The following is a 24,509-nucleotide window of genomic DNA, read 5'->3' as shown; positions in this document are numbered from 1 at the left end:
TTGTGACCTTTCTGCTGAAGACTTTGCGCGTTTTTGAGTTTGTTCTGTTACTTGCTTTCCACTAATTATTTAATACAGTGCTTGGAGCACTAGCTCTGGAGTCTGAGTACTTGGGTTAGAATAGAGTTTCTTTTACTAACTGTGTTACATTGGGCAAGTCACTTAATCTGTTCTTTAGCTTCTTCATCTGCATAATGGGTTTGTGAATAGTACATCTATGACAGAGTTGTCGTGAAGAGTAAGTAAAATAATATGTGTTAAGCATGTACAAGCACACAGTAAGTGCCCAATAAATTATTATTATTATTCATTATATTGAATTAATAGATTGAGACCAATTCATTATAAATTATCCTAGGATAGATAGCGTTCATATATCTCAGCTTCACACACATACTTCTCTCTCCACTTTGATGTGCTGGGGGTAAGGGAAACCCATTTTTAAAGTCTCCTTTAAGGTTAGGACTATTCCAATATGTTCTCAACCATTGCCCTGCAGTAGCTAAATATGGTATTCCAAGGCCAGACCATAAAACAGAATTAATTTTTCTTCCTGAAGTCTTTTTAACCCTATCTAAGACCTTATTTTCAAAATATCTATTTTCCAACCACATTTCAGGAAGATTTTTGAAGTCTATGAATTTCTAACTATACATTTGCTAGCCAAAATATATTTCCACCACTCTTAGCTGAGTAAAGCTGATTTATCCATGGGGAAAAGATCAGAATTCTATTCTGAAAATTGTTCTCTTGGGCTATTAAGCTGTATCCAATTTCAAGGGTGCCTGAAGCCTTCATCTCTAGGGTTGAAGGATTCCATTTTGCTTCATCTATCAACCACAAAATAGTCAACCTCGTCTTTATTGCAAAGCCATGTTTCTAATGATAATGAAAGCAACTCAGGCTGCTAAGTTGAGTCAGCAATTTAAAAATAAGAATTCTTTGACCAATGAACACAATCAAATTTGAAAAGCAGCTGATAAAGAGGACAAAAATGGTTTTACTATTTTATGTTTCTGAATAAAATTGATTTTTATGTCTTTTAACACATACCTCTTCTAATTGCCACATAACTTTGTTTTCCTGTTTCTCCCCTTGTTCCATATGCATAGTTTGTTTTAATTAGATAATAATAATAATTATTTATGCCAATAATTATTAAAATATCAATATTTAATATATGCATTAACAGAAAATTTTAAAGAACAGGAATCTATTTTTAGCGGTCAATTACAAATTAACCTTGACATGATGGAATGGAGTGATTTAATATTTATTATCTCCTATGTAGCAATTTTTTATAAATGTCTCTGCAACTTCAACATAGCTTTTTCCCTAAGGCAATTTTTATACTTTTGTTGTACTGCCAAAATTCTATTCTTAGAATATGTAAATTTATCATAAATATTAATTTCCAATTTTTAAACTTTCTTATCATGCATTTTGGTCTCATCTATCCAAAATACCACTATCAAGAATCACTCCAAGATGCCTTCTCTCATCCTTTCATCTGGTAGCAATCTCTCTCCTCCTAACAACAGAGTTTTCTTCATCCTCTTCGTTGCATCTTTGTCATTATATTTTATGTTTATTGAATTTATGACTCACCTCTCTTTTTTCTCAAGAAAAGTCCTATAACATCCTACCATGCTGTGTAGTTATTTATGCATGCTTCATCTCCCCCGTGCCACCATGAGCTTCATATGGATAGACTTGGTGTCTAATTTAACTTGGTAAATTCCACAGCACTTGGCAGAGTGTCTGGGACAGAATAGCATTCAACCCCTGTTTGTGGAATGAATGAATAGATGAATGCAATAAATGCTTATCAAATGAAAAATGAAAACAATTCTGCCATGATTACAGTAACCTGTGCTGGAATTACTGGCTTTAAGGGGATTTTTAGGAGAAACAATATAGTCAGGGAGGGTCCTTGCTAGTTAATTTCCTCATTTATGTACAATCATATACCAATTGGGGCTGTACTTACACTATATTTACACAACTTATTGAGAAGTTTATGACAAAATCTGCCCGTGAATAATATATACTTGTGTCTGCTGAATTCAAACCACCAGTTTAGATGATTGTAGTTTTTTACTGCATTGCCTGGTTTAGGGAGATTATATCAATATGATTGTAGTGATAGGGCCTGTTTGAAGGGGAGGAATAGGTCAAGTATTCCTTTACCTTGGTCACATGCTATAATGGACACAGTGGAGGGAGCATTGGTTTTAGACAGACCTAATTTCAAATGCTAGCTTTGCCATCTATGAGCTGTGTGAACTTGGGCTGTATATTTATTCAATCTTTTTTTTTTTTTTTATAAATTTATTTATTTTATTTATGGCTGTGTTGGTTCTTTGTTTCTGTGCGAGGGCTTTCTCCAGTTGCGGCGAGCGGGGGCCACTCTTCATCGCGGTGAGCGGGCCTCTCACTGTCGTGGCCTCTCGTTGCGGAGCACAGCTCCAGACACGCAGGCTCAGTAGTTGTGGCGCACGGGCTTAGTTGCTCCGCGGCATGTGGGATCCTCCCGGACCAGGGCTCGAACCCGTGTCCCCTGCATCGGCAGGCAGACTCTCAACCACTGCGCCACCAGGGAAGCCCTATTCAATCTTTAAGTCTCTACTCTTCATGGGTTCACATAGGGGTTAGACACATGGGGAATGGTATCTGGCACACAGTAGGGCTCAGTATGTTCTAGTTCTCATTATTAGAATCCCAGAGTGATTTAACTGACCTGTATGCCACACTCCAGTATGCAATCTTAGACTAGTGCATGATCTACAAAGTGGGGTGAGACATGTAAAAAGTTTATTATAGAGCAGTACTTGGTGTATAGTAAGCCCTCTATAAGTATCAGAAATTGTTGTTGTTGAAAATTATTGCCTCCAGGGGAAAAAATATAAAATATTCAGCAAACCTGGCCTAATGATCCTGACCATCAACCCATACCCACCAGAGAGTTCCAAGATCTTCTACTATTTGTTTGTGTAAGTCCCAGTTCTTCTCCCTCAAGCTGGTACAAGCTGGGATGCCTCAGTTGTAATGAAATAATCATTATGCAGTGCATTGTTTAATATCTGTCTCCCTAAGAGAGTGTATACTCCATGACAGCAGGGACCATATTTACCTTGCTCACTGCTAAATCCCAACCACTTAACACAGTGCCTATTCACTCATAAATATTTATTGAATGGATGAATGAGTGAATGAATAAATGTGTGAATTAGTCAGTGAATATTATCATACACATGACTAGTATTGTGCCTGACATGTAAATAGGTACTGAATGAAAATCTGTGCAACTGAATTTGTCAATAGCATTCATTATAATAAAAGTTTCTAAAGAAAATCGGTTACTTGCGTATAGTTACCCATTACTTTAAAAAAATGTTATTTCATGGTAGAATCAGCAGAAGAACAGACAGCCTGTGTAAAGTCTTTTATTGTCAGTCTTGCCTTTCAAACCAAAACTACTAGGCACAAAATAGGCACTCAAAATAGCTCTTTGACCGGAAAATTCTAATCATGCTCTTGACATTGTCATCATTTCCTTGACTCGCCATTGTTAAGGAACAAACAAAATCACCAGGGGGAAAAAAACATATAGCTCTTTAAAACGCAAAAATTTTTTCTGTATTACTTATTTCCTCTCTTTTATTAGTTATACACAAATCTCAAGCCCTATATTTTTTAAAAAAGGATTTGTGTATCTGTAATTTAAAAAAAGAACAAAAACTAATGTCCTTGGAAATAAATTGTAAGATGGAATTATTGGGCTTCCCTGGTGGCGCAGTGGTTAAGAATCTGCCTGCCAATGCAGGGGTCACGGGTTCGAGCCCTGGTCCGGGAAGATCCCACGTGCTGTGGAGCAACTAAGCCCGTGCGCCACAGCTACTGAGCCTGCGCTCTAGAGCCTGTGAGCCACAACTACTGAGCCCGTGTGCCACAACTACTGAAGCCCACATGCCTAGAGCCTGAGCTCCGCAACAAGAGAAGCCACCGCAATGAGAAGCCAGAGCACCACAATGAAGAGTAGCCCCTGCTCGCCCCAACTAGAGAAAGCCCACACACAGCAAAAAAAGACCCAATGCAGCCAAAAATAAATAAATAAAAATAAATTAAAAAAAAAAAAAAGATGGAATCATTATAGCAAGTATTTGTTTCCATGAAGTATCTTTGGATTCTTGACAGCCTTTTGGTCTTTATATGCGAAAAAAGGAGCTAGCTATAGTTTCAGTTTGTCTTCCTCAATCATCTTGAGGGCAATACATCTTTTTTCGACTATGCTATCCAATAGCTACAGACAAAATGTAGGTAATTAGCTCTTTCACATGGCTCTTCAAAGAGATTAACAGTGAAGTAACAGTTTGGAAAGCAAGTAAAGCCCCATACTAAGTGAGGATACAGAGTCCAAGCTAATTAATAAAACTCTGACAACAATTACATCTTCTTTATGCTCCTCCTTCATCCTTTCCCCTTCCTCTCTTGCCTTGAATAACCATTGTCACAGATATTTGGTTTATCAATTCCTTGACTTTTTTCTGAATATACTTTTATCACATACATATGAATTCTTAAAAATACAGTGTTTTGTTCTGAATGTTTTTACATTTACACAATGGATTCAGGCTATAATCTTCTGGGATAGACCTTTTTCATTCAGTGTTGCTAAGAGTCATCCATATTATTCCATGTCATTCTAGTTCATTATGTTTCACATTATACAATATCCCATTGTGTAAACATTCCACAATTTATTTACCCATTCTCTTGTCAACATTTGGGTTGTTTCCAATTTTTGCTATTATGAACAATGCCTCTAAGAGCATTCTTGTACATATCTCCTGGTGTGGTTATGGAGGAGTTCTTTAGGAATGTACTTAAAGTTGCTTGTCTTAGAGCTTATAAATCTTCAACTATACAAAGTAATAGCAAACGGTTTTCCAAAGTGGGTACATCAATCTGCATTCCCACAAGCAACGAATAAGTGATCTTATTGATCTACATTTGTACCAACACTTGGTTTTATCAGATTCCCTTTTTTTAAAAAATTTATTTATTTATTTATTTATTTTTGGCTGTGTTGGGTCTTCGCTTCTGTGCGAGGGCCCTCCCTAGTCGCGGCGAGCGGGGGCCACTCTTCATCGCGGTGCGCGGGCCTCTCACTGTGGCGGCCTCTCGTTGCGGAGCACAGGCTCCAGACACGCAGGCTCAGTAATTGTGGCTCACGGACCCAGCCGCTCCGTGGCATGTGGGATCTTCCCAGACCAGGGCTCGAACCCGTGTGCCCTGCATTGGCAGGCAGATTCCCAACCACTGCGCCACCAGGGAAGCCCTCAGATTCCCTTTTTTTTGACAACAAGTTTTTGCTGATGTTTTAGTACTTATGCTATATTGTACATTCACATGGTCTCATTCTATTATTAAAAAATAAAATAAAAGTAAAAGAGGGTCATGCATGACCAATGATAAGAGTATTTCATAAACCAGGGATTGTAATTCATCTAATTTTGTGTATTTAAGGTCCAGGGGAGGGGTTCTGGGAGAAGTAGATAGGGAATCCTAGCCCTGGTAAAGACCTCAAAGATGGCTTCTAAAGAATATCTTGAAGGGAAGGGCAGAAAGCCTTGGAATACAATGTGCCCCAGTACACACTACGCAGCTCATTCCTCTCCTTTCCAGACTCATCTCTTTTACTCAGAGAGATAGCAGATCCAAGGTAATCATACCTTGGACATTTTTTTAACATCTTTATTGGAGTATAATTGCTTTACAATGGTGTATTAGTTTCTGCTGTATCACAAAATGAATCAGCTATACGTATACATATATCCCCATATCCCCTCCCTCTGGCATCTCCCTCCCACCCTCCCTATCCCACCCCTCTAGGTGGACACAAAGCACCGAGCTGATCTCCCTGTGCTATGCGGCTGCTTCCCACTAGCTATCTATTTTACATTTGGTAGTGTATATATGTCCATGCCACCCTCTCACTTCGTCCCAGCTTACCCTTCCCCCTCCCCGTATACCTTGGACATTTTTGAGTCCTTTGAAGGAAAGATGGTGAAAGCTCACTATGCCCTTGTTACCAGGCCTGACAGCAACATCATGCAAGCATGGTGGCAACATCTCAGGAACCTCTCAGGTGAAACACTCATCTGAGATTATATTTTCTCCTAGGATACGGCATTGGTCTCCCTCCCAACTCTCCTTTGACCTCCAATATATCCGAGCTAATCAGTCAATACAAGTCACATGGGTTTATGGATGTGCTACATGACAAGTGGTACAAGGTGGTTCCCTGTGGCAAGAGAAGTTTCGCTGTCACTGAGGTAAGGGAAAAACTGCTGATAATGTTGATGCTTTGTACAGCTTTACCTTGAAAAATATGAGGAAATGCTGTCATATGTGGCCAATAATCCAGGCTATTACATCTCCTAAGACTCACCATGGTATTTAGATTACTCCTAATTTCACTTGAAGGATGCCTATTCAATAGGAATTTTCTGTAAGACAAGTTTGTCTTGGATTTAACTGTGATGCTATTTTGATGAGTAAATGTCTGAATTTCTATTTTTTGCCTATATGTTATATCCACAAGTGCAGAAGAAATGCTGTTCTGCATTACAGCAATAGTATCTGAGATTGACATTAACAGTGTTTGGTTTAACTGTTAATTGCTGGTCACAATGTGGACTTCAAAATATTCTCAAGATCTAACTTCCCAGTGGTCCAGTGATGAATCCTGCTTAGAGAAATAGATATTAACTTATAACTGGTAATTCTTAGATAATCCTAGATTTTTTAAACTGAAAACAACCAATTCCCTTCTTTTACTGATGGAAAACTAATATCCAGAGATCCTAAGTGATTTGCCCAAGGCACACAAATAGTCAGAATCTACATCTTTTTATTGCAATGCTCTGCCTTTACGATGTAATTAGAAAGAAACCTGCAAAGTGAACCAGAAATTGGATGATTAAGATAGGAGACTAAAAGGTGTAACAAGAGCCACAGGCTCCAGTATTTAAAAGAGAAGCCAAATAAAGCAGTACGAGGTCTGCCTGACATTTAAAAAAAAAATCTAAAGCCAACAATAATGACTCCAAATAGCCTCTCTTCGCCAACAACTTTCACATTTGTATTTCAACACCAGCTCTTCTTCTGGGCTCCAGAACCATATATCTACCTTCCTATTTGACATTTCCACTTGAATATCTTACAGGCATCTGACATTTAACTTGTCAGAACTGAACCCTGCTCTTCTCTCCTAAATCTGCTTTTCTCCCTGTGCGTCACATCTTGGATAATGGCACCTCTGTCCATCGAGTATCTCATTCCAGAAACTGGCAGGGATCCTTAATGCCTCCCACATCTCACCTTCTGCATCCATCAACAAGCCATATCTTTTCCTCTATAAAATATGTCTCAAATATGCCCATTTATTGTCATCTCCACTGTCATCACTCTAGTCCAAGCCATCATCCCTCACCTGGACCACTGCAAAAGTCTCCTAACTGGTCTCTCTGTTTTCATGCCTGCCGTTCTCCAATTTGTTTTCCACATGGCAGATCACTCTCCTACTTAGAAGCCTGCGATGGCTTCCCATGTTAATTAGGGAACAATCTGAAATGCTGAATATGGCCTGCAATGCCCTGCAGGACTTGACCCTGCCTACTTCTTCAGCCTCATCTCATGCAACTTTCCTCGTGGCTCATTACACCCCACCAAAATGGTCATTCCAGATGGAGATACACCAGTGGCTTTCCTGCCCTGAGGTCTTGGCACGTGCTGTTGCATCCTCCTTCCCAGATACTCTTCCTCTCCCCAACCCCCGACATTTACCTAGCTAATGCCTTCTCATTATAAACTCCCAGCTGAAATCTCCCTTCTTCACAGCCTGCCCATAGTCCCTGATGCAATCTGAATCATATCTCCCTTTATAATCTCATATTATATCTTATTTAGAAAACGGTCATTGAGCAAAGATTTAAAGGAAGCAAAGAGGGAAATGAGGAATTAGGGAACTAGCATGCTCTGTTTCTTATCACATGACAAAAACTGTTAGGGACGTTAACTCATTGGTTCTCACTACAACCCTGTAAGGCAAGCATTTTTATATTTTTTTGGACATATTTGCATGGCTTTTCCTAAAAGAAATAAAATTGGGCTTACACCGGTCAGCTGAATTAATTCAGCCTAGAAAATAAACAAACCAATTGCTTAAACTGTGCAAAGAAAGCAACAATCATTTCGTGTTTCCTACCATTTGTTGTGACCATGGTTAACTCAAGCCAAAATCTCCAAGTGATGCAAAGTTGACAGCAAGACATTAGACAAGACGAAGGGAGCCTCCCCGTCATGCCCCCAAAGCCAGCAATACAGAATGACTGGCACCTCCCTGATCACAAGCATACCTCTAGGCTGTGCCATTTCAGAGGACCATCAGACCAAGACATCAGCTGGATGGACTGACTCCCAGGGCAAGCCTCTGAGGGTACAGGGCTCTTCAGGCTCAGAACCTAACTCCACCTGGGCACATACGGGGGAACATACTTTTGGAGACTAACAAGCACTAACATAAATCTATTGATTCTAGTGTGAAAATATCTAACACAAAGCATGATAAATTTGAAGCCATACATTTCTGGACTTGCATCCTGGCTCTACCAATTAACAACTGAGTGACTTAACTACTCTTAAGTCTGAATTTCTTCATCCATGAATGGATATGATAAAACCTGCCTTGTCATTTTGTTCTGAGAATAAGAGATCATTTATGGAGAGACCGAGTAAAAAACCTGGCATAGTAAATAATAGAAATATTAATACTTCCTCTCCTTCCATCAGGAAAACTTCCTGGGGTTCACAGATATCTTCAGGTATCTTTCTGCAGCTTTATTTAGAAGGAAATCTTCCCAGAAATTCTCCAGTAGATTTCCTCATATTCATTGGCCAAAATTACATCATCTGTCCATGTTTGAAGCCAATCAGTGGTGAGGGGAATGAGATCACCATGATAGATTAGCCAGTCGTGACTCATCCTCCAGGACTTATTAGCTGCTCCAGGGGCAGCTTCCCTTGAAATACATGGCCCCGTAGAGAATGGGGTTCTCTAAATGAAATGAAACGAAAGCAGGGTTCCCTTAGGAAGGAGGAGACAGGAGAATGAATGCTAAATAGGCAACCAACCACCTCTTCTACACTCTCTCCCATCCTACCCACTTCTAGTCATCATTACAATGAGGTATTTGGATTTAATCATATTCAAGAGCCCTCCACCTTTGATACAGTGATTACGGTCTTTCCTTTACGTCATCCTGAGATGAGAATATTTAATATATTTACAGTATAGCATAATGGTTGAAAGCATGGGCTTTGGAAACAGTTCTAGGTTTGAACGCCACCACCTGTGTGATACAAGACATGTTACTTGTCCATTCTGAGCCTCAGCTTCTGCAAATTGGGGTGATAATGTCTACTTTATAGGATTGTGGTGAAAATTAAGGCAGATAATTAATGCTTATAAAATACTGAGCCTATATCCAAGTATGATAACCACAAAGTAACTTATATCCTTAAGGATGATGAGGTTTCAACTGTTCCAGGGCTGTAAGGATTTATCAGTAATTTCAAACAAAACCAAATTAAGTGTGGACAAAAAAGAAGGCAGATTTTGAAAAACAAACAAATAATCAGCAAAAGCCATAAACTGTTCAGATGATATGTGCAAAACACACCACATCTTTTTTCAACCATGGTTTTTAATGGGACAAATTCAGGGGAGAGGCATTTGGGAAATTCTGGATGTAGTGAGATGGAAGCAACTGGATAAGAGGCTGATATCAGGATCAAGTTATGGTTGTTAACACAACCCTGGGCCCATTTTCCAGGTCAGCTGAATTTGGAACGGGGCGAGAGGTAGGAATGAGGAGAATGGAAGAGAGGTGTACCCTTAATTGGAACTTCAGAGACAGAAATAAAGATTATAATAACATCCATGTGTGTGTAGAGATGGGGGTGCCACCCCCAGCTTCAGGGAATGTTAAGAACATGTATGGAGCACTTCTCAGTGATGGTGGCCTGCACTACTGCATATTCTGGTCTGTGCAGTAACAATCTGCTTTGCAATGTTGCTCACCTGTGTGCATTTAAACGGAGTGCATATCCTTGTGCACTGACTGGCATGTTTGTCTTGAACAACCTAAGACAGAATTTCAGGATGTCACCCTCACAGAACCTAAAGGTACAATGTAATTAAATGAAACCCATCTTCAGCTCATTGGCTGAGCTTAGTCTCCTCTGTGAAGGCCCTGTGCCTGCTGGATTTTCTATCACTCAATCCATGAGTTTCTACCTGCTGTTTGGGTGGGGGGTTTAGCTTTCTCCCAGAAAAGGTCAGAAGGAAGCATGCTTGTCAGTACTTTGCTTGCCATCCCTTTTGCCTCAAATGTCATACATTGCTGGGCTATTAGTGTGAAGAAAGTAGGACTGGATTTGAATTCAGAGAAGCCATATTTGAAGCTTGCCTCTACCATCCACTTGACTTGGGAAAAATCACTAACCCACCTCAGTCTCAGCTTCTTCATCTCTTCAGTAACTTCTTGTGAAGAGTTAATAAAATGGTAGTTTAATGACCACATCCCTCCTCCTTCGTCCTCCCCAGGGGGAGGGGTGCAGAGCACAGCACAGCAGAAGCAGGTATGTTCTGGAGGGTACCTCTCCCAACAGGTGCTCCTGAGAAACACACTCCTCTGACCTCCCATTTTCCAGGTACAGTCCTAGTCCATGTATGCTGTCACAAAGTAATTAAACAATCTCACTCTGAAAAAAATATCCTCATTTGCCTAATGAATGATATATGGTCACCTAGTAACATGACATGAAAGATGCTTTTTTCCACTTGTTTCTCACAGTTGGACATTAATACTTGGTCCCCTGTCAAAACCTTGATCTATTCACCTCCCATCTCTTCGCAACACCAGAGCTGTCTAGTTGCAATCTCCATGGAGAATAAACTCATTTTTTTTAATTTTAGGGCTTTATCTGCTCCCAGAGTCACCTAGGAAATTGCAGGTCCAATTCTGCAGGCCAGACTCCAGCAATTTTCAGAGAGGAATTTTAAACTGACCTCAGATGTTTCTTCACGATCCTCCTAGAATAGCTGTGCCTCTGCCCACAGTGGGCTCGGGGATCGATTCCACGGGGGAACACGTATGGCAGGCTTTAAATTGCCTTCATTTCCCTCTGACTCAGCAAAAAAATGTAATTTTTTTTTTTTTGAGTCACTGACTGAATTTAAGAGTTCCAGGGCAACAGTTCTGTGAAATCTGTTATTTACAAACCAGGAAAAGGAAGGCAGCAGATCACAGCTTAGGAAACTCCCAAAATTCTTCAAAGAATTATTAAGATATATGATGATACCTCTTTTTGAAAGTCTCCTTTAAATATTGGGTTGAATAATGTGCCTTTTAACCAACTGGGAATAGTCAAGAAGGAAGAGGAAACAGTTTGGGCAGGGAATGGATAGCATACTCAAACAGTCTAAGGAGAGTTTTCAAGAAACTCTTGGCAGAGGTATGGTTTAAGGAAACCAACAGAAATAGTGCAATCTCTCAGGGCAGGTAAAGTGAAGGAGCCATTACCACACCTGAGCTCAAAGGGGAAAATGGAGAGAGCCACTCCTAGAACCCAGGGAGGCACAAGAGAGGGCATTCTAATAGGAGCTGCAGCATTTGGTTAAGGACATAGCCATGCCACAGTGACCTGGCTGAGAGAGAGCCAGGAAGTAAATACCTGACCTTAGTCTCCTCTGGCCCTCCAATCTTCCACCACTGCCTTAAGCCAAGGAAGCCTGTCAATGTGGTCCATATAGGACCTCCCCAGGGCACAAAGAAGGATGGGAAGAGGTGGAAAGTGGATCTGGAAGGGCAAAAGAATGTCCAGAACAGCCCCTCATGGCAGATGAAGGTGGGGATGGGGCCAGCTGAAGGAAAGCGCTGGCAGCCTGACCATCTATGAATGTGCGGCTTCTGCAACTGCAGAGGTCCAACCTCTGGGAGGGAGGGAGATCATGCCTTGCACAGATCAGGAAGAAGGCAGAAGGACAACCAGGCCACTGGAATGACCTTGGTCTTGGGAGTCACTCTTGCTCCATCATTACTGTGAGGAGGCAGTTTTATATCCTCTGGAAAGTTACTGAATCTCTGTGAGCCTCAGTTGAATCCATATCTTCCTGGGTTTTTACAAGGTTTTCTGCTTCTGAATCCATGGGTCTCCTGTGTTGTCACTGAGTATTTAGGGAAACAAATACGTACTAAGCAAGAAATGGAACACTGCACTGGAGAGAGCTCTATTTCAGGAATCCAGAGACCTCGATTACATAGGGTAGGGAAAAGGAAAAGGAAATGTTGAAATAGTCTAAAAATAAATCACTAATCTTTTCAGTGTTTTTTTATTATTAAGGAAAGTGCACATTAAGAAACGTTGCCCCATTCCACCCATGACCTCACCTTCAACTTGACCCTCACCCCATCCCTGAACTTACTCAGTCCTTGACCTCACCCCATTCCTGGCACCCAACCCCAACCTGACCTTTAATTCATTCTTAATCTTACCCATCCTTGGCATCCCCCATTCCTGAACTTCATCCAGTAAGGGATGAGGCCATGGAACAGGGGTGGAGTGAAGATGTTTGTGAAGCTCATTATTAGGTAATTTTTTTAAGCTGAAGTGTAAATGGTCTGTCTTTAGGACCACGGTAGAGGTGCAAATGCAAAAACAACCACGGTGTCAAAATATCCACATGTAAAAGGTACATCAAAACATCATGAACACATATTACTTAACCTCTCTGAGTTTCCTCCTATGCAAAATAGAGAGAAGAATATTTGATGATTCGGCTTGGTGTAAGGAACAGAGATAATGTACATAAAAGTGTCTGACATGTGGTAGCTGCTGAATGAATGGTAGTTACCATATTTGTCCTGACTCTGCCATGAACCAACTGAGTGACCTTCAGCAAATCACTTAAGTTCTCTGAAGCCTGTTTCCTGCCCTTAAGATTGAGCTGAGCAGCATGTCCAGCTTAAGAGAATGCTGTGGTTCTCAAGCAGGTGCGTTTAGAGGGATCCCAACCTAACTAGCTGAAGATCTGGATCCTGGGACACAGAGGAGGACAATGAACTGACTGGCCTCCAGTGTGGGCTCTCCATCCCTGACCACTGCCCCAGACCACCAAAACGTGCACCTAGTGTGAAACCTAATAATATCTGTTCACTGAGAGAATGGAGCTTTCTCACGGCACACCCATTCTTCCCTCTGTTAATTTTTTGTGGGGAGGAGTAATGCGTTAGTCAACTATACACTGAAATCTGAAAAGATCACACAGTCCCATCAAGAAGCTTCAATGCCTGTCAATTTTCTTTGCAGTTTATTTTTAAAGACCCAAACGGAACGGTATGGGAGTGGGGGAGGGGGGAGTCTTAATGCAGTCCTTTTTTGCTCTTGACAACTACGTCACATCTCAACAGCCTCCTGCACCTCTCTCATCCCTACTCCTTCCTTTTTCAATTTAAAATGTCACTGTCTGCTCTTCAACCTGATGAAAGTTACAGCGAGGCAGGGAGAGTTAATGACTGTAGATTGCTTTAAATTGAAAACCTGTGTAAGTCAAGAACCACCTTGACAGCTGAGTGCTTCCCTTGGACTAGCCTAAGTAATTAAGTTTAGTATTTAAGCCAAGCATAAGGTCAGATGGAACCTATCCAGGTAGCGCTTTCTGGAAACCTGAAGAAACACAAAGCTGTATCTATGTCCTTTTATGATGTGGAGTGGAATTGTGCATGAAGAAAGGGAGCCCAGTCTCAGAAAGGCCTCACCTTCTCTTACTCCGCTACCAGAACAAATTCACTCATTCATTCATTCATTCATTCATCTGTCAGCAAACATGTCTTGAATCCCTGTGTGCCAGCTCCATGCCAGGTGCAGCTGATGCAGAGATGAATACAGAGCTCACAGGCAGGCAGAGACAGAGTTGTGAAGAAACCCCCTGGACCAGCGGTCCCCAACCTTTTTGTCACCAGGGACCGGTTTCGTGGAAGACAGTTTTTCCACGGACTGTGGGGGAGGGGGATGGTTCTGGCGATAATGTGAGCAATGGGGAGCGATGGGGAGCGGCAGATGAAGCTTCACTGGCTTGCCTGCCGCTCACCACCTGCTGTGCACCCCGGTTCCTAACAGGCCACAGACTGGTACCAGTACCGGTCTGTGGCCTGGGGGTTGGGGACCCCTGCCCTAGACCACACCCCACAGGGGCAGCAGTAGAAGAAGATGCAAGGTGGAACAGTGACACAGGCAAGCCCATGGTTCACTCACAGAAGAGCAAGAAGGAATCAGAGAAGGCTTTCTGGAGGAGGGAAGCCCCTGTAGAGTGAAGAGCCCTCTGGTCAGAGTGTGAGCAAGACACCAAGGCACGAAATTAAAAGCAATGCAATTTGGCCCCACCCTCCAGAGACACCGCACCAAACCACACTAGATGCACAGGACTCCACATGCTTTTAGTGGTGCCCTCCTCAGGGATTCTAAAATTACAGGTGGCAACCTTCCCTGGCCCACTTGTTATGCAGCCACAACTAGACCCAGGAATAAATTATAGGTCTTTGACTTTTCCTGTGTTCTGCCTTGGAGCCCACCATTATCTCCACGAGGGCAGGGACATCCTTTCTAGTATGGAAGGCAGTCTGGAATAATGAAAAGAATTTCAGTTCTGGAAGTGGACATCCTAGGGTTTGACTCCTGGCTCTATCACTGTGTCTGTGCAAGCCGTGAAACTTCTAAAACTTCACATCCTCACCCCAAAACTGGGGATGATAATAGAGTCTGCTTGTAAGTAATAAAATGTATTTAATGAGATAGTTTATGGAGAACACCTAGCTTAGCAAATGTTCCCCCCTCCTTCCCTGAGTATAGAGCTATGCACATAGAAGAAAAAATATTTGATAAATAATAAACACATGCAAAAAATTACTCCTGGACCCATATCCAAAAAAGCAGAAGCACCTTATAATTCCAACATAAATGTTCTTTATATTATATTAATTACATGTTCTAGAACTGAAGACTTTTGGAGGGAGGACTTGTGAAATACATGATTCTGGAATTTTCTGTTTTGCAATGTGCTGGATTAACCAGCATTTACAGTATCATGTTATTCCTTTTGTCCAACTCAGCTTCTAGGTTGAGTGGGAAAACAGGAAGGTGGCTTATACAAACCATTAGCCTGAACTTAAAACAGATCTTTAAAGAAACAACAGTAACTACTTTCTTTAAATGTGGTCAATGGTATTTCAAAGTCCGGTTGCTGGGTGCACAAGCTGGAGACCTACAATTCTCTAGTCTTGTTTTCTCCTCACCCCATATCATCACAAAGCTAGGGCTGCTTCTCTGTTGCTCTCTGGTTACTATAAATGACAGAAGTTTTAATTCTGATACAGTGAAAACTAATTCCAGCAAGTGTCCCGCTTTACCCATGCTAATGAGCAATTAAACAGATAACATGGAATAAGGGTCTCCTCTTTTATATACCAGAGATGCTTGAGCATCTGTTATACCCAAGATCGCATACTGTTAACAGTCCTTGTTTTTCCCCTGGTTGAATTCAATGAACTCATGCTCAGACTGATTAGGACTATTGTGAGAGACAGTCTTCCTTCCACTTTTTTAGATTTCCATACACTGAAATCCGTGGGGGAATCACATGAAACGGGACTCCTCCTTAATTATTCCCAGTGCTAAACAGTTAACTCTCCAGGCTCTGAAGATTCCAGCTTGAAAAAAAAAAAAAAAAGGAAGGAAATGTGTGAAGATCATCACCTAGTGGCTATAATGTGAAGTGTCACAAAATATCAGAAAACCATCTTTTTTATATCTCACAGATGGTATTAACCAAGTCTAAGAATGTGAGAAATTGCCCCGACATTTCCTCTGAAGACACTTCCTCCCATGTGGCTGTGGGAGTTGGATGAGAAGCCAGTATCGTCAGGGGGTGCAGGCCGGGGAGCCCAGGAGCCCTTACACACACCGTGTGAGCCCTTCATCACACAGTAGAGGTGGCTTCCTGCAACATCCAAGCACAGGGCTGGTTAGCCAGGGAAGCCAGTGCAGTCACATTTGGAGTCTCACCTTTGCTTCCTCCCTCTGTCCTTCTGTCCAGTAAGACACCGGGCCTAGTGTTATGGGTCTAATTGTACCCCCCCAAAAGATAGGTTTAAGTCCTAAGGAGCTAACCCCTTGGTACCTCAGAATAGGGCCTGGTTTGAAAATAGGGTCAACAAAGATAAGATTAAACAGTCACACTGTAGTAGAGAGAGTCCCTAATCCAACATGACTGGTGTCCCTATAGGAAGACAACTAGCATGCAAAGACAGACACACAGGGAGAACACCATGTGACCACGAAGGCAGAGGGTGGATTTATGCAGCTTCAGGCCAAGGAACACCAAAGATTGCTGGCAAACTATCAGAAACTAGGAATAAGCAAGGAAGGATTCCTCTACAGGTTTCAGAGGGAACATGGCCCTGCCAACATCCTGATTTCAAATTTCTAGTTTCCAGAACTGGGATACAATAAATTTCTGTTGAAAGCACCATCCAGTTTCTGGTACTTGTCATGGCAGCCCTAGCAAATGAATACACCTCACCTTTCACCTCTAGTGCCTCTTTCATCCTAGCTCAGGCTCCCATATTCCAGACAAACATGCATAGTTGTCGTTGTTTGCTGGCCACTCTCCCAACTGCCAGGCTCTCCCCCTGTTCAGCTCACCCTTAACAATGCCAGATTGATCTTTTTAGAACAAAATTCTGATTTGGTCACTCATCTGTGCTTTCCCTGTCATATGGAAACCAAGTGTCTTCAGCCAAACATTCAAAACTCCCCTTGATCTGTTTCCTTCTAGCTAACCTTCTCATATTTTGCTCAAGTATTTCAGCCGCATTAAACTAGTTGCTGGTATCTATGCCTACTCCCTTTCCTACTTCTATGATTATGGTATTTGTCACCCTTGTCTTCATCAGGATCAAACAATACTTCTCGGGAAAAAAAATCTTCCTCCATTTGTCCCCAGCAAGAATTCTAGGAAGTTCTCAACAATTTCTCAGTTCTCTGAATTCTTATAGCTCTTTGCCCTTACCTCTCTGATGACATCTTTCTTTTTCCATCTTGTGCTATAATTAATCACAATCTCTAATGCCTCAGTTCACTCAGCAGTAGGTAAGCTTTCTGAGTAGGGACCATCTCTGAATGCCCTCAATGCTTTATATGTCAAAACATAATTGGATAAATGATGCCCTGTAAAGGAATGATTGAATAAATGTTGCCCTTTCTTCAGTGTCTAAGGCATGGTCAGATCATCTCTTCACTTCATCTAATACCATGCTCTCCCTTGTCCTCCCTGTTCTGGCCACACTGGCCTTTAAGTTTGTCCTACTTGATATGCTCTTCCTGCCCCAGTGCCTCTGCACATGGAAGTCCTTCTTCCTGGAACACGCATCCCTGCCTAAACATCCAGTTAACTTCTCCCTGAGATTTCAGCTCAATCATCACTTCCCCAATTAAAGTTCTGTTAATCTTTCTGACTAGATTAAATTCCTATTGTGTTACTTCTCATCTGTGACACTCACCACAGGTGCCCCTGTACATTTATAGGCATGATAATTTGGTTCATGTGCATCTTCCCTACAAACGGTAAGCTCCATGAGGACAGAGACAGCTGGGAAAGTATCTGCCTTAGGTCACTACCATATGCCTCTCATATTGCAGATGCTCAAGAGATATTTGTGTAGAAAACAAATGAGTACTTGAGTATATTTGCATGTATATATATACAAACAATCTACTAGAATTAGAATTTTCTAGACAAGTCTCCAGTAGGCAATAATTGTAATATCTACAATATTTGTACCTACTATGTGCTAGGCACTGAGTCTAATACTTTATGCATTTTATCTCATTTAATTCTGAAAATGATGCTATAAGTTAGCAATTGTATCCTTGTTTTGCACATGAGCAAACAGTGGCTCAGATAAGTAACTCTGCCCAAGATCACAGAGTTGTTAAATCGCAAAACTATGATTGAAAAACCATATATTCCAAAGCTCATATTAAACACCATCCCAGAATTACAAAAGAAAATCAAGCATATTACTCTTGATCCTTCTGAATATGCATGATAAACATAAAAGACTGAGCAAACAGTGATACATCCTTAAAGCCATACCACTTACTAATCTGTAGATTTCTCAAGGGACTGTGTCTTGTTCACCACAGAAAATTCCATTACCTGGCACAGGGCCTGGCACATAGTAAGTGCTCAATATATATGTGTTAAATGGATTGTTTTATTATTGAAGTAGAGTTGACTTACAATATTAGTTTCAGGTGTACAATATAGGGATTCACTATTTTTATAGATCATACTCCGTATAAAGATATTATAAAATATTGCCCATATTTTCCCTGTGCTGTACATTACATCCTTAAATCTTACTCATTTTATACCTAGTAGTACCTCTAAATCCCCGTATCTTCCCTTGACCCTCCCCCCACCCCTCTCCTCAATGGGAGCCAACTAGTTTGTTCTGTGTATCTGTGAGTCAGTTTCTGTATTATAATATTCATTCGTTTTATTTTTTAGATTCCACATATAAGTGAAAACTGTATTTGTCTTTCTCGCTCTGACTTATTCCGCTTAGCATAATACCCTCTAGGTCCATCCATGTTGTTGAAATATTTGTTAAACGGATTTAAACTTCAAACAAGGTTTGTCACATCCAAGGAAGATAAAACACATAGAGCCAGAGTCAAATATCTGCTTTGGAGAAAGCAAATAAAGGAGTAGGAAAGGGAAGAGTAAGGAGACAAGGTATAAAATTTCTTGAGCCCCTAATGTGCGCTGGTGTGCTCTTTTAGTTGTGTTGTGTTTTGTTTTGTTTTTTAATTTTTAGATGCTATCCCACTTAAACCTATAATAACATTATATGACACCATTACAGTATTTCTGAGTCGCAGGTGAGAACTCTGATGCTCATGAATGCTCTTAAACTCACGGCGATGTGGTTCCACAGTCTACACAGTGGCTACCTCAGTGCAAATAGATGTTAAAGATGGAGCCCAGCGAGATCACAGAAGGGTGAGGGCTTCCACCTGTAAAGCTCCCAGAGTGACTGTGTGAATTACTCAGAAACTTGTTCTGCTGAATAACTTGGAAGATGAAGCTTTATATGAGCCTCAATTCTCATTACTTCTGTTTCTATTTTATTTTCCAGTGTCAGTTGTATTTGCATGTAACCCCTCATAGTCCTTTTCCTGAAAACTCGTGAGGAAAAAAAAATTGGCTTACTGAAATGGAAGTGGTGTCAGAATCCTGATTTCTTCCAAAACAATCAGCCAGTCCTTTTAATGTGCTTCCTGCAGTGAATGTCCAGCAATCCAAATCCCCCCACAGTGATAAATGGAAAGAGTGACAAATAGTGTTTTCCATGGAAATGAACTAGGAATAATGGCTGGTGAAAACTGAAACAATGGCACTGAGTCCCATAATAATGCTGAACTACAAAGTTTATAAAATGTGGAACAATGGGGAACTCGACTTCACACTGACTAAAATTTCAGATCCAGCATCACATTACCTCCTCTACAAGGCAGGAGTAAAGCAATTCTGATTGTGCACCGTTTTATTTCAAAGAAGTGGTACCATCTTCCTGGTAATGTCTGTTTGACCATTAAATTAGTTAACTCTTGGGACGATATTTCTCCTTCTACATAATATTTCTATATGCAATCCCTCATCTCACTCTTAGAATATATAAAGCAGGTGATTATTATCACCACTTTACAGATGAGGACACTGAGGCTGGGACAGTAACAGCTCCTCTAAGAGCACACAGCTCATGGGGCAGAGCAGGGACTGGAACCTGGTCTATTTCATTCCTATGCTCTCACCACTGCCCCTCGCTACCTCCTAATAACACACCGCATAGAGGAAGACACTTACTTAAGAGTTTCCACACTGATGACTCCTTCCTAAAGGACAACCATCAAGGCATTACTCAGGAGAAAATCATGAGGACTCCATAAGAGTACGAGTGAGGTCCGTCACTGCATTCCTCAAGCCTGCAATGGAAAATCTGCCATCAGCCCCCAAAGAACAGTGCCCTGGAGGAGCTGAAGTGAATGCTGGCAAAGGGCTTAGAGCAGCGATTGGCATATTGTACACGGTACACAAGGAGTGTGCATTAAATGAATGCACATACACTTAAGTGCCCAGGCTGCCAAGTATTCTTTCTTTAAGCCTTCATCTCCACCAGCAGGGTAAACAGTAATAAAATTAGTAATAATAACAACAATAATAATGATTTATCATATTGGCTAGTAACAGCTTTAATCCTCATACAACTGTTTAAAATATATTATTAGCCCCATTTTACAGATGGGGAAAACTGACATTAAGCAACTTCTCCAAGTTGCTTACTGCTACTAAGTGGACAGTTAAGATTTGATTGCCCTATTGTTACAGAATACAAGTCCGTGTGCCCCATGCTCAGTAAGGCCAAACAATCCCAAAACGTCGGAGTTTGGAGCAGAGAAAGGTTGATTACAGGGCCATGAAAGGAGACGGGTGGCTCATACCTTGAAAACGCCGAACTCCCAGAAAGCTTTCAGCAAAGCCCTTTTATAGGGAAGGTGAGGGAGGGGCGTGGTTAGTTGATGCAGGCTTCTTGGTGTCAGATCCTTTGTTCTTGAGGTCATGACGTTCCTGTAAACCTCACCAAAACAAATGTTATTCTCTGTTCTGACAAGAAAGGTAAGGGGAGGCATTTAGTTCTGTCTCCATGCCTCCTTGCGGCTTTTAACACTTAACAAATTCTGTAAGCAAAGCGACATCATTACCCCTCGTTTTACTTGTTCAAGGTCCCAAGGCTCGACTTTCGCCCTCTGAGGCCCAGGCCCTGGCTAAGAGGAAGGGGTCCCTGCGGGGGCCGGTTACCCTGCCCGGGAGCGTTAGTCCAGCACTCAGTCTGGGTCCTCCCGCCAGTGCCCAGCCCGACTGAAGAGGCAGAGCTCAGCTGGCAGCACCCTCAGAGCCAGGCCCCCAGATCCTGCGCAGCCGTCATCACTGAGGGAGCCAGGCGCCCAGGACCCAGCCGGCCCTCAGGCTCCTCAGACCCCCCAGACGAGGGCCGGGTCCCACGGACTGTGACCCACGGTGACTGCCGCCGCCACTAGGTGGCGGAGGTGGGGATGGGGCAGAGGTTCGCTGCTGCCTCAGGGCCTGGGCCCGGCCAGTAGGGGGCCATGGCGAGGGCTCTGGAGCTCTGCAGGACACAGCCCTCAGCCTGTCCGCGGGCCCCCGGCTCACCCACCGGCCCGAGGCCAGAGGGCCTGGAAGGGAGGGCCCCTGAGAGAAGACGGCGATCCGCTTCTCACCTCACTCTCTGCCGTGAGGACCACTGCCCGGCTGACTGTCGGCCGAGTGAGACCTCTAAACGCTGAAAACTAACAGTCTCGAGGTCTGGAGTTCTCGAGGTCTCGAGGTCTCGAAGTCTCGAGCTAAAGGTCTCGCGTTAACCATCTCGGTCTCGCGCTAACAGCCGCCGCCCCCCCCCCCCCATTACACTATTCTAAATTCTTTCCACCCTACCGTGCTTCTTTAAGATCTAGTTATTTCAGTCAGGATAATAATTCAGTCATCAAATATTTTAGTCTCTAAACCTTTCCTTTTCTTTTAAACTGTGTAGATCTAATGGTAAGGTATTCCACGGCTTTGTTGTGCCAGTTTTAGCATGGTTACCTATAGGCTGATATCTTGGCTGAACTAAAGCACAGAAAAGGTAGCAGCCTTTTTTTAAATGAGAGAGGGTTTGGGCCCTTCAGTTTGATTTAGTGTCCTGGGAGTCCCCCAGGTCCCTTAGAGCTGCATTGTTCTTGAACCAAATGTACTTCGTATGCATTTGGAGTAACTGAGGTCTTCCTAAAGGAGGAAGGAATATGGGAGGCAGGGGTGAGATTCATCTTCAACAAAAAAGAACAAATCCACTTGAAGCAACGAGGGAAAGAGTGAGACAGCCTAGGGGCCACTTTTACTCTCAAAACATGGCAGAGGCTTCTCAGGACACATTACAGCCTTTCCCCAAAGTGGTCTGCAGGACGGCCGCCAGGCACTAGCCCAACAAAGATAAGGACTGGGTATGAGAGGATGGATTTGAAGTATTGTAACAGGGTGACAGAGGCTATGGTCTTGGGACCTGTGTCTTCTTGAAAAGGGCCCTGAATTCAGCATTGTGTATATTCCTCAAGAATATGTTACTGCCTGTAGATGATCCATGTGAGAAATTTTGTGTAATATCTGGGTGGTCTCTTAGAAAGATCCTGAACCCCACGTTCTAAAAAGGTCATTGGCCACTGTACCAGAAGGATGTCAATCCTGGCTTTCCCTCCCAGAGAATTTAGGAAAAACAGTTGACCCTTGAACAATGCCAGGGGGTTAGGGGTGCCAACCCTCTGCTCAGTGGAAAATCCTTGTATAATTTATAGTCAGCCCTGGGTATCCTTTCTCAGTATCCCCGGTTCTGTCTCAGCAGATTCAACCATCTGCTGACCTTGTAGTACTGTAGTGTTTACTGTTGAAAAGTATCTGCATATAAGTGGACCCACACAGTTGAAACCCGTGTTGTTCAAGGGTCAACTATTGATGTATACATGACATCACGCTTTGATGTATTATCTAGTCCTTACACGAGGCCTGCAAATAAGCATCAAGAGCCCCTGCTTGCAGTTTACACAGTCATTCAACATACATTAGGCACATACTGCATTTCAGACACTATGCTGGGGATACCGCGGTGATTAATACAGCTGCGGACCCGCCCCCTTGGAGTTTAATTTCCAAGGGAAGAAGGAAAAGTGACACGAGAAGGTTTTTAAAAATACCAAGAGAGATAAGGGTTAAGGTACTGAGAGAAGGAAGAAAGCGGGTATCCCTGCTCTTAGCCTGTCCTGGACATTCCCCCTAGCTCCCCTCTCCTACTTATCTTCCTATCTTACCCCCTGCAAACTCCCCGCTCCCACCCCCTCTTCTCCCCCTGCTCACCCACTCCCCCGCCTGGCTCCCAGAGCTGCCCATTTTCTTGCCGGGGGGTGAGAGGAGACGGTGCGGGGGGAGAGGTCCCACGAGCCCGCCCCCCCCAGCCCCCACCACCCCACGTGGCGGCGTAACAGTCCTTCTCCAGCCCTGCGTGCGCCCACCGCCCCTGCTCCCTCCCCCGACTCTATGAGCAGACTGGCTCCACAATGGGAAATGAGTCCAGTTACCCGGTAGAAATGTGCTCCCACTTTGACCAAGACGAAATTAAACGGCTGGGCAAGCGGTTTAAGAAGCTGGACTCGGACAGTTCGGGCGCTCTGAGCGTGGTGGAGTTCATGTTCCTGTCGGAGCTACAGGAGAACCCATTGGTGCAGCGAGTGACAGACGTCTTCGACACAGACGGCAATAGAGAGGTGGACTTCGGGGAATTCATCCTGGGGACCTCCCAGTTCAGTGGCAAGGGAGACAAGGAGCAGAAGCTGAGGTTTGCTTTCAGCATCTACGACATGGACAAGACGGCTACATTTCCAACGGGGAGCTCTTCCAGGTGCTGACCATGATGGTGGGGGACAACCTGAAAGACTGGCAGTTACAGCAGCTCGTGGACAAAACCATCATCGTCCTGGGCAAGGATCACGATGGGAAAAGATCCTTCCAGGAATTCAGTGCTGCTGTTGGAAGCCTGGAGAGCCACAAGAAGTTGGTGACAATTGTGTGAGCTTTTAGAAGAGCACCACCCAACAACAACTTTTTCTTTCTTCTCAAAGATCAGCTCAAGAGGCCCAGCAACCGTCTCTCTGACCTGCTGGGAAGTATTTCTCTTTGTGAAGCAACATTTGCTAACACCAACCTCTTGACCACCTCAGTGTTATTTATTCTCCTGGTAATGCCCTAAGTCAGGGAGAACATAATGAAGGAGCATGGGCGGGGGAAGAAAAGGAAATGGCTTTTATGAACGTATTTTTTCCTTTGTTTTGATTCAGATGCCAAACCATAAAGAGTGAAGAAGAACTTTTAAAGTTCAAAAATAAGAAAATATACATCTTTTCCTTTACTTCTCATGGTTTTATATGTGGGGAAAAATTCCAAAAAGGTGTTAGGTGAACTATTTTCATTTACTTGTGGTGTTCAGGCATCTTTTGACAGATTGTTATCTACTTATTGTAGCAACAGGGATGAATATATTTCTCTTGGCTGAGCATCTTTTAATCACCTCTCTCTGGGCAACAAAAACCCATCTTTCCCTTTTGAAAGCCGCAGCCCACTCCCCATGGTACATCCAGAAATCCCCGAGCATGTCTTGAGGGTTAGGAATCCAGCTGGGCTCCCCCTGTCTCATTGCTCCAGCTCCTGAACAGTTTCT

At 42.7% G+C, this 24,509-nt stretch overlaps 2 protein-coding genes across 3 annotated transcripts in view; both read left to right on the top strand.

The window, feature by feature from the left end:
• Positions 1-24,509, top strand: part of GRIN3A (glutamate ionotropic receptor NMDA type subunit 3A) — a 155,083-nt gene that overhangs the window by 110,646 nt on the left and 19,928 nt on the right. Inside the window, exons 6-7 of one of the 2 annotated variants that reach the window (XM_057549197.1) lie at positions 6,187-6,338; positions 19,329-19,406. In XM_057549197.1, coding sequence (XP_057405180.1) covers positions 6,187-6,338; positions 19,329-19,382 — 206 coding nt within the window. In that variant the 3' untranslated portion in view covers positions 19,383-19,406. Of the gene's footprint in view, positions 1-6,186; positions 6,339-19,328; positions 19,407-24,509 lie in introns of those variants that run through there. The other variant, XM_007197094.3, reaches the window with a different exon arrangement.
• Positions 23,353-23,864, top strand: PPP3R2 (protein phosphatase 3 regulatory subunit B, beta). Its single transcript, XM_007198607.2, is given in 2 exon segments — positions 23,353-23,656; positions 23,659-23,864. Coding segments are annotated over 2 exon segments (510 nt in total).

Source organism: Balaenoptera acutorostrata, chromosome 6 (assembly GCF_949987535.1).
Source record: "Balaenoptera acutorostrata chromosome 6, mBalAcu1.1, whole genome shotgun sequence".
NCBI classification, from domain to species: domain Eukaryota; kingdom Metazoa; phylum Chordata; class Mammalia; order Artiodactyla; family Balaenopteridae; genus Balaenoptera; species Balaenoptera acutorostrata.
The sequence above is the reverse complement of the archived record's forward strand: the minus strand, read 5'-3'. Positions and strand labels throughout refer to the sequence as shown.